General features: G+C 46.9%; 1 protein-coding gene across 1 annotated transcript; it reads right to left on the bottom strand.

The window, feature by feature from the left end:
- Positions 1-786: 786 nt before the first annotated feature.
- On the bottom strand, positions 787-10,054 carry PSMB2 (proteasome subunit beta 2). The gene is made up of 6 exons (XM_027661375.1): positions 9,916-10,054; positions 8,519-8,641; positions 8,050-8,120; positions 3,584-3,746; positions 1,925-1,974; positions 787-1,024 (listed from the first exon to the last, which is right to left on the bottom strand). The coding sequence occupies exons 1-6, from the start codon at positions 10,004-10,006 to the stop codon at positions 917-919; spliced, it is 606 nt and encodes a 201-aa protein (XP_027517176.1). The 5' UTR covers positions 10,007-10,054; the 3' UTR covers positions 787-916.
- Positions 10,055-11,117: the final 1,063 nt, after the last annotated feature.

Genomic DNA, 11,117 nt, shown 5'->3' with positions numbered 1-11,117 from the left:
AAAAACTCACCTCAGAAGAATCACTTCTGGGCAGACCACAAGTATCAGCCACATGATAATTACCTGAGGCTGTTCCAGGAATGGGGGTTTCATAGGGAAGCAGCATCCAGAGCCTACATGACCAGGGATTAGTCTCATGGAAACAAAGCTCTAACTGGTTCAGAGTAATTCAAATATTTATGAAAAGTGCTGCAGTTCAACTTCTCATCAAACTGCTTTCATGAACTTCTAAATGTATAGATAAAACAACTTAGAAAAATCACACAATCAGTACATCAGTTTCTATTTAAAATATTATTTAAATTCTATTTAAAGTAGTTATGAACCCATTGTGCCAGCAGAAACCTCTTTCCCAGTAACCATGGCCAGGTGAGTTAAAAGTGCATTTTAAACTCCACTCTATGGGAAAAATCTTTGTTTCAATCTAATTCAAGTCAAAGAAAATTATATCCAAAGCAAATCGAGCCTTTGAAAACCTAATTATTATTTTGTAAAGTAAACAGTGGTAACACCTTTGGAAAAATAAAGTAAATGTGGTGTGTGATTGGCATGGAACACTTGTGTGGGGTTTGCTGAGCTTTAAGGATGAGGAGAGATGACAGCACAGTGTCATGTAGAAAATACAGTTTTCCCACACAGGAGATTTGGGGAGCAGTAAAATCTCAGAAGAGGAAAGATAAATAACCTGAATGTGCCCCCATGAACAGTAAATCAAGTTTCACCTTCACTGTGGAACAATTTACTTAAATCCTCTCAGGAAGGATGAGTGGAATAAAAAGATAAAACTGGCTATATAAATGTCAAACTTTATTTGATCTCCCACTGCCCCACATGACTTGTGTGCTCCAAATGAATAGAAAAAAACAAACCCAAAAGTGAACAAAACAAGAAGGCTGCTGAAGAAAGATCTGGGGGGTTAGGAGTCCAGTTTTGTGAGGGGTACATTGTCCACGTCGTGGATGCCCTCCTTGTCGATGAACCGGGCGTTGAAGGAGGTCAGGTTCAGGATGAAACGTTTCTTGAGCTGTTCAGCAAAGACAAAGAGACAGAAGAGATGAGATTCACCCAAAGCTTAAATAAAAGAGGAGAAAATAATTTAAGAGATGTGCTGTTGCACCACAGAATTTCCATCCTGGTTCTAGTGACCTGAAACGTTTGGAACTAGGGTGGGTTTTTTCACTGCTCAGGAACGAATTAGGGTGAGTTTGTCCTCTGTTGTAAGACAATCCACATTAGACAAGCCCAGGCTAGAGATGCAAAATTCACAGGCCTTAAATGCTAACATTAAGCAGGAAGACTAGAGTAGGCTACAATTTTGGGCACAAAGTGCATTTATCACAAAGATACTTCAAGCAGGACCTCTTTAGAGCATTTCTTCCTGATGTTTCCCCAGAGTTACATTTGATTCAATCTCTTAAAGACAAGGATAAAGACTCTCTTCCTACAATAAAAGCCTTAGTGTCCGAAATATCTGGAGTCTTGTTTGCACTAATATTGGTTATGAACTTTAAGGTCAAGGCTTTACCTCAGGTATCACTTCAGAGGCTGGAAAAGAACTAGTATATAATTCTAAGAGTGCTTAAGTGTAACACAAGTGACAGAAGGATGCTGCAGGATGTTCAGAAGAACCACCAGAGGAAAAGGTCTGTATCAATATTATGCTAAGCACGGAAGAAGCAGAAGTAAAGAAAAGCAATTAAGCTCCAAGTTTAGGTTGTGGAGGACGTGAACCGTGCAAAGGCAACACAAGTGCCCACAAATCCCTTCCCTCAGTAGCTCCTCCACATCTGGCCAATGTGCATTTATTACCCTTCTGGCAAAGGCAGAGAAAAACGTGACAAGGGGGAACAGGAAAGTCTCAGGGAATGAATGCAAACAAACATCCCTTTCTCAGGATCACCAGGGCCCGAGTTTGGCAACTCACCTCCACGAGGCATTTTTTCAAGAGCTCCATGGCTTCCTCACGTGTGATACCTGAAAGGGAAAACATCCACAGATTGATTTCATTAAAGGCCATCTCTCTCTCTCTCCGCCGAAACTTTATTAAATTTAAACAACTTTTCAGCTGAGCACCAAAACCTCTCTCCTTCCCAGCTCCCAGCAAACACTTTCCAGATGTGCCGAGGACGCCCCGCACCGCCGCGCTCCCACCGCAACAAGCCATTGAGAATCGATTTGTTCCAGGGAATGGGAAGCATGACGGAATTCTGCCTCCCATGGCCAGGGCCCGGGCTCTGCCTCCCTCTCCTCGAGTTTATTTCAGCCCCAAATCAGCTCCAGCTGCCCCCAGGCCGGCTGTGAGTCGGGGGCAGGAGGTGGAGATGGGTTTAGCACAACAACGTTCCTGCTGGGGACGAGCTCAATAATGGGGAAGGCACGTGTGGGATGCTCCTGCTATTCAAACACTTTGGCACAAAATCCAGCACTCTGTAGGGATGACAAGCCATGGCAACCCACTGCAGGTCATTATTTTTCTCCATTCCATGAGGAGTGGTGGAAATGGAGCAATAGAATTTTTAAGGGACACGACTGGAAAACAACCAAGGTCCGTGGATCTCTCAAAATTTGTTTCTACACTTTGTTCCAGATCTGCATCCACTGTTCAGGTAGAAATTCCATTTCAATAAAACTATCAGTTTACAGCTACATGTCTTGCAGGAGGTGGATGAAAGGATTTCTAATCTCAGAGCAGAGATATTAACTTAAACAGCACACAAGAGTGAAGTTGTTTTGTAGGTAGAGCCAAAGATGTCAGATTAACAATATTCCAAGCTTTGCAAATTTCCTCATCTGTACAGCGGGGATGGGGCCATGTTCATTCCTTGGCAGTGGGTTATGATTCTAAAATTAAAACTTTAGACAGGTACAAACATGTACAAGAATTACAATGAGCAGCTGCCACGTGCACAGAACTGCAGATCAGTCCAAAACCTCTCTCTTGCCCAGAGAAGCTGCCCCATCCCTGGAAGTGTCCAAGGCCAGGTTGGACAGGGCTTGGAGCAACCTGGGCTAGTGGAAGGTGTCCCTGCCCATGGCAGGGGGTGGAACAAGATGAGCTTTAAGGCCCCTTGCAACCCAAACCATTCCATATTCCATGATTAATCACCACCACTTCAGAGTGCTGGAGACAATCTCACTGGGATTATCTTTTCACTTGAATGTTTTTAATATATCACACACAAAGCCAACCCAAGATATGGAGCAATAGGATCTGGGACTGCCCTCTGCAGATTGATAATCTGGGAAAGTGGACATGTCAGAGCCACCAGACAAGCAGGAAGACAAAGTTATCAAACTGTTATTTATTAAAAGCAGACTACCAGCAGCTAATGGTCCAGGAACTGAAACTTCCTTCACTTCAGTCTAAGCTGCAATCAGGAAAAAAATTCAGGAGTTGCCTAGTTTCACATTACCATTCCAGCAAGGCAACACTTAAAGCTCCCTTTATCCAACAAAAAGTCAAGTTCCAATCTCTAGCACCACAGCAATCACACCTGATTTGGCAAATGCCAGTCTCACTGATCGATAAATTAAAAGACCTAAACTGAAACAGGAGAATTTTCCTGCCCCTGACTCCACTTACTTGGCTTGTAATAGCGGTCGAGGATGCTGAGGGTGAGGAATGCTCCATATCCATGTGCTGCAAAAGGAGCCTCAGCCAGGGCTGCCAGGTAATCCATGAAGTACAGGGCAGGGCCCTCGTGGTCGTCGTAGCCAGCCAGGAGGAGGTTCACGTGGTAGGGGGTCTGCAAACACAGGGGATGTTTTACACCAAAGCACTGACACCTCAGCCTCGGGATCCCAACCCCCCATGGCACCTGGAGAACAGCAGCAGGGCTGCTGCCACAATTCCTCACCACAACATGCTGCACCAGCCCTGCCTGCAGCACATCGTGGGTCTCAACCTAAAAACCATCAGGTCTCCTGGCAGCACGGACTGCACGAGCAAATAAAAACATAAAACTCTGATTCTCCCACAAACCGGCGTGTTTGGGGTTTCTTTGCAGCCTTCACAGCACACTCCAACTCCAATGTGGTTTTCACACCAGATTCTTTCATCTCAGCCTAAAACACAGAGCGTTTTACTGTCGACACGTGAGCACAACATGGACATTCTGCAGTTTCTAAGAACTCTTTGTTCCTTTAACCTGCTCTCTGCTCCTTTCCCAGTCCCCTCCCGGTGACCACGGCCCGTCCCAGTGCACATAAAAGCTCCCACACAGTTACACAGTTACACACAGGGGCCTGTTCACTGGCAATTTGATTTTTTTTATTGCATGTACCAAGTTTAATCTTTGGCAGTTTCCTCCATGTTCTGGGTTTGGTGTTCCACCATCATGAACAAATCAAACATCCCCTCTTCTCCCACATCTCCTTCCAAGATCTGTACTTTGTAAGACCATGAAACACACGTGCACTGTGTTATTTTTAAATGTAGGCTCAGAAAAAAATTTGGGAATTGTATGTATTTTTAAAAGCAGCTCTTATACAGTTCCAGTATTTTCATATCTACATAATGTTTCTCATTAAATTAATTGTACTAACAGGATATCTCTAAACTGCTGGAAAGCCTGGATCAACAAAGCAACAAAATAAGAAAAAAATGATGATGCAACCAACAGATTAAAAAAGCAAACAGAATTTTACCCTAAAGCCAAAACATTAACTGTATCACAGGAAAAAGTTCATTTTGATGCTAAGTACAGTGAATTTCCACTCAAGAAAAAAATAAATCACAGGACACTGTATTTTTACTTTCAGACAGTAAGAAAGAATAAAGCAGGCTTCAGTTACATATCAAACATCACTGTAAACGGTGTGATTTAATCTTCAAAGCATCCAAGAATATTTGGAAAGAAGTTACCATGCAGCTGTATTCATTTAATTAGGCTGTATTTCATCATTTATTTATTCTGAAACATCACACAAGTTGATATTTAAGAGCCATGACACAAGATCACTCAAATTATTGTGTGACTTGGAATTACCAACATTGGCATATGCGAGATACTCAACCATAAATAAATGGTGTTATACACACTTAAACCCATCTGTAAACTGATTTTCAGTTGTAAGTTCTCCTGCTAATGGTCTCTGAGACTTCTTAAAACTCAAATGTAAATAATTATCCCCCATGCCTTATTACTGAAGAAAAGCAGGATTTAAACATTAGAAAAATCTACATAATCTATTTACTACTCCCATGATTATAAATGAAATTTGCAGCGTAACACCTCGATGATGGGACTGGAATTTCTTGTACATCCCATTCCTTTAGTCCATCCTGAAGGCAAGCCTTCCTTGGCTTCTGTGACTCAATCCATGCCAACAGTTCTGAACTCTTTACAAGACTGGTGTGGTTAAAGGGCCACCAAATGAGTGATGACTGACACTCCAGAACATGAGTTCTTTATCCCAAACTCCCCTTCCCTACACAGACACATTTCCCAGTCGAGTAGCTTTGCACTTGAGCTGTTTGATTTAAAATAACGACAGCAATTAGGAAATGTGTGAAATTCTTCAGAATTTGCAGCTGAAGAGCAGAGCTGTGCTAAACAGCCCGGCCCCAGCTCGGGAGGGTGGTGGTGACACAGCCCTGTGACATCTGGTGGAAGCCAAAGTCACAGCAAGGGGGGAAAGGTGGGAGCCAGGAAGTTTCCTGCCAAGTGTGGACACAGGGAGAGGGGCTGACAGGCTGCCTTTGGACTCCAGCCAGACCCTGTCACCTATAATTAAACAGCATCACAACTAGAGACTGAACTTCACCACCTTTGGAGGGACAGGGGGTTGTTTTTCCTACTCCCCACACACAACCTCAGCAGTGAGTTAAATGGACTAAACCTGGCACCTGGTGAACCAAGAGAGGTGCTGGAGAAGGAAACAACAGAATCATGGAATGGTTTGGGTAGGAAGGGACTTCATCTAATCCTGCTCTCCTTCAGCTTCAGACCATTCCCCTTGTCCTGTCACCACACACTGCAGCACCACTCACCTCCAGCAAGAGTCTAATGCCTGAGAAAGTCCTGTTGCAATTTAACCTTTCCCCTTCACACACCTTCAGGCCTCTGTAACAGCTTCACATGGTGAGTGCCAATACAGCAAGAAACTACATTTTCCCCACCAAACTTTCTACTTCTCAACTATTTTCCTACTCCTGACAGGAGGCACTGGCATGTTTTACCTTCTGATTTTTTAATTTCTAATTTTTTCCATCCACATGATTACACCAGTAGCCCCCAGGAATCCCATATGCAATTCAAATAGACACTGAGCACTGGTGTTAATCCCTCTGGTGTCCCACGCAGGATGACGGAAATGTAACAAAATTCACAGGAAAAAAAAAAAAAAGCAAACACAAATTCTGACGGCAAGGCTTGTATTATCAAATTCTAAATCCCACAAACAAGTCATTAAGTGCTCTGGTTGGAGAGAAAGGGTTCTCCCTGCAGTGTGGGGAGCAGTGTAGTGTGACAGCAGTGTCAGGAGCGCCGTGCCCCGGGGCGCTGCCATCTGCACCAGAGCAGCGTTTTGTCTCCGGTAAATAAACACATCTGCCTCTGCCAGTGTCCTCCCCACTGTGCTGCCCATCTGGAGCAGGTGAGCTGGAAGACAGGAGTGGGCTCGGGAAGGAGGGGAGCCACGGGGAGGATCAGGCCTCGAGGGATGTGGTACAGAGGAAGACAATGGTGCCACATCAATCCTGATGGGCAAGCCCACCAAAAAGCCTGTTTAAGGTACTTTAAATCATAAGTAAGAAAGAGCTGCCTCAGCTTAAGTGGGGCAGGACACTCAGTCTCATCTGTGCAGGTCAGATGTCCCTGAGATGAGCCACCAGCACCAGGCAGCCCCCAGGGCCAGGCCCCAAGCATTGCTGCTTCCCATCAGCCCCAAAAACTGCACAGAGGTGCACAAAACACACACAGACCTTCCAAATCCCACCTGAACACCAGCCAAAGCAAACAGCATCACTGCCAACCACCAGCTACCAGCCATGGAGCTGGCTGAAGCCATTTAAACCAGACAAGTCGTGTGGAATCACATCTGAGCTGGAAGGGACCCACCAGGAAAAGTTGTGACCTGCAGCTGTGATCCACGTCAGAAAGGAGAACAATGATCTCTGGCTGCTCCTGGGGATGAGTTCTTGGAGAGCTCTCACTCCACACACGTGTAGTTCTCAACAATACAGCTCTGAGGTTAACACTGGTCTTTATTTGCTACTGTAAAACCTCATTTCAGGCCTGAGCAGTGCATTGTTAGAATGCAACACAATTCATCCCACGCTCTGTCCCTGACAGAGTTGATCAACTTCATTCTCAACATCCTCTTTCTTCCTGTTTTCTCTCATATAACACATTAACATACTTCTCAATGAAATGCTTCCTGACCTTGGATTGTTAAAAGAACATTTGCCCCTTCACACCATCTTTTCACACTTTGAAAAAAATCACCACGAGAGACATCAGTAACTGCAGTTCAGTAACTTGAAAACACAGCTCCAACTTGGATTTGATATTTACTGAAAGCTTCGTGCTGCTGTTTACAAAAGGCACTTGTTTTGCTAAGCACATCAAACAGTTTTGCTCTACGAAATCACTTCCCAAGAAGATTAAACGGATTTGGTGCATTTGCATGAAAACCCCCAATCTTATCGAGGGGTTTAATTCACTTCATGTCTGCAGCGAGTGACAAAGGGTTTATTGGGCCCAAGGCTGGAATTTTAAATCTGCAGTTGTATCAGTTATTGATAAGAGATAAGTTTTTTAAGTAAGTAAATAAAGTTATATTTTACTATGGCATCCTTTCACAGAACCACTGAGGTTGGAGAAGCCCTCCCAGCTCCTGTGCCCGATGCCCACCTTGTCCCCCAGCCCAGAGCACTGGGTGCCACATCCAGCCCTTCCTTGGACACCTCCAGGGGTGGGGACTCCAAACCTCCCTGAGCAGCCCCTTCCAAATTCACCAGCACAGACAGCAGCTCCCACCTTCCTCAGACTCCACTCCTTGAGGATGGACACGTCCCCTGTGGGATGCCCCTGAGCCAGCACTCACCCGACTGCGCAGATAGTCCGCCAGGTTCCGCCGGGTGAAGTTTGCAGCTGCCTTGGGAGACAGTTCATAACCTGGGGAGAAAGGGCAGCACTCAGTGGAGAACAGCACAAACCCACGCTCAGGCCTCACCTCCCGCCTTCCCACTCCTGTTCTGAAATAAGGAGATGTTCCTCAGCGAGACAACGTCGTGTCCTTTCTCCAGTTTTCATTTTTTCTGAAAGCTACAAGCACAAAAAGGACCCTCAGAATCTGGGGAGCTCATATCTGTACAGACCATGGCAATATACATGGCTACAAAAAACTGAAATGTTAAGGACATGTAGCTTGAATTTTTTTGTCCAATGTATCAGAAGAAGTGGTAACAGTTGGCATGCAATGGACACAGAAACCCAGTCCTTTCCACCAACATTCACCTGCAAACCACCCCAGCTCTGCTCCCAACCTCAGGTACCTGTCCTGCTTCACTCACCATTTCTCATTTTGTAGAGCTGAACATTTTTCTGGATGTATTCTGCAAACTGCACCGTGTCTCCAGCCTCCCCCACACACAGCAGTAAGATCTTTTCACTCATCTTGAACATTTTGTCATGGTCTAGGCAGAGAGAAACAACACTGAGAGCTGTGGTCATAGGAATAAATTATTTTGCCAATATCCTGACACACCAGGACTCTTTAGAAGCAAGAAAGAGACTTGGATAAGTGCACCATGACCTGGAACACCACCAAAAAAAGTCTTCCTGAGCAAACCCTGACATTCAGCTTCTCACAGCTGGTGGTACAAAACAAACACAGCACCAAGAGAACCAAAGCTCTTCAGAAACCTTCCAGAAATATACAGGAATAAGAATTTTGCTCAGTGACTATTCAACTTTATCCAAATATCCTGCAACAGAAGCAAATCATTTAATATAAAGCTGCAATACCAACACATTGAGCAAGAGCAATCTTGGGAAATCCAGAAGCGAATTCCTTGTCAAATGACTCCCTTCCCCTGAGATCCAGCAGTCTCAAAAATTAGAAGTTTACATGACTGAGACTTTTCCAGACACTCTTTTTACTTGTCATTTTATGTGCCAGGGCCTCACCACCATCATAGGGAACCATTTCTTCCTAATCTCTAAACTAATCCTGCCCTCTGGCAGTGTGAAGCCATTTCCCCTTGTCCTGCCACTCCAGGCCCTTGTAAATAGTCTCTCTCCATCTTTCCTGTAGCTCCCTTCAGGTACTGGAAGGGCCAATTAGGTCACCCAAAAACTCCTCTTCTCCAGCTGAAATTAATTTACTAATTAAAGCAATTGCCAGCAAACACCAATATTCTAAATAATTATGTGAAATTTATGGGGTTATGCCCCTAACCCTCCCCTCCGAGGACAAACTAAGTCCTACATTCTAAATATATTTTCCTTAGTGAAAAAAAACTATTTGGCAAGCCAACACTTAGCTGGACAGGGAGGTTAAAGCTGAGAACCCAACACAGTGTTTATTATATATAATAATATAGAACAATTTATATATAATAATAGATATATAACACAGTTATAGTGGCTGAGGACTGGGAGCTTTACAAGCGGCCCTTTGAGCCCCGGGCTCAGGGGTGGCATCTTTAGAGCGGCCCTTCGAGCCGCGGGCTGGCTCCGAGCGCCAGAGGCCGCCTGGCATCTCCTACAGCGACCAAACCCCACCTGGAGCCCCCGACACTGCTTCCCCGCACCTTTACCTGTGCAAAAACCTCCCCCGGGGCCCAGCGAGGCCTCGGAGCGCCCCAACCCCGCCCGGCGCGGGCACGGCCGGGGACACCGCACCGGGACGCCCCTGGGCGGGGTTGAGCCACCGGGGCAACCCCCTCTCGCCCCTCTCCTATCTCACCGTGTTTCATCTGCACGATGCTGGAGGCGGCCACGGTGTCGGCGGCCACCAGGACGTAGTCGGGGCCGCGGATGCCGATCAGGTACTCCATGGCGGTGACACAGCGGCTCCGCTCCCGGCGCGCGTTGATGACGTCACGGCGCCGGGGCCGAGGGGCGGGGGGAGCGGCCCCGCGGGGGGAGCGCGGGGGGAGCCGGGGTCGGGTCAGTGTTTGGGCTGGAAAAGACCCCCGAGGCCGTCCAGTCCGACCTGTGACACACCCCCACCTTGTCCCCCAGCCCAGAGCGCTGAGCGCCACCTCCAGTCGTTCCTTGGGCACCTCCAGGGGTGGGGACTCCACCACCGCCCTGGGCAGCCCCTGCCAAGGCCTGACCACCCTTTCCATGGAGAAATTCCTCTTGGGGTCCAATCTGAGCCTCCCCTGGCACAGCTGGAGGCCGTTCCCTCTCCTCCTGTCCCTTGTTCCCTGGGAGCAGAGCCCGACCCCCCCCGGCTCCCCCCTCCTGTCAGGGGGTTGCAGAGCCAGAAGGTCCCCCCTGAGCCTCCTTTGCTCCAGGCTGAGCCCCCCCAGCTCCCTCAGCTGCTCCAGCCCCTTCCCCAGCTCCATTCCCTCCTCTGGAACACTCTCTTCTGTGTGCCTTTCTCTGGACACACTCCAGCCCCTCAATGTCCTTCTTGTCATGAGGGCTCCAAAACCGAGCCCGGGATTCCACGTTCAGCCTCAGCAGTGCCCAGCACAGGGGGATGGTCAGTGTACTTCTGTTTGTGTCCCAAACACCACCCCAAGCTGCATCCCCCACAGCCAAAGGGGCTAGCCCAATCCTGGTTCACCTATTGCGACAATATAGGATTTTCTTCCCAGAGCTGCAGGTGTCCCTGTGGATTCTCCTGTCAGCTGGTGGCTTCAGAGCTCATCCATGAGACCATGGGTGGCATCTGTGGTTCATCACCTGGCTGGACATGGGTTCTGGCTAAGCAGCCAAAACAGCACTGCTGAGCAGCAAATGTTCTCTCCTATTTCTTTCCCCTCCCAGTCTCAATCTACTTGAATTTCTCAGGGGAACAAGTGCCTCCTCTGCAGCATAGAAATCCTGGAATGGTTTGGGTTGGAAGGGACTTTAAAGATTATCTAATTCCAACCTCCTGCCATGGGCACCTTCCACTAGACCAGGTTTCTCCAAGCCCCATCCAACCTGTCCTTG

Source organism: Corapipo altera, unplaced genomic scaffold (assembly GCF_003945725.1).
Source record: "Corapipo altera isolate COAL_440 unplaced genomic scaffold, ASM394572v1 201, whole genome shotgun sequence".
NCBI classification, from domain to species: domain Eukaryota; kingdom Metazoa; phylum Chordata; class Aves; order Passeriformes; family Pipridae; genus Corapipo; species Corapipo altera.
Note: the sequence above shows the minus strand (reverse complement) of the source record. Positions and strands in the feature narration are given on the sequence as shown.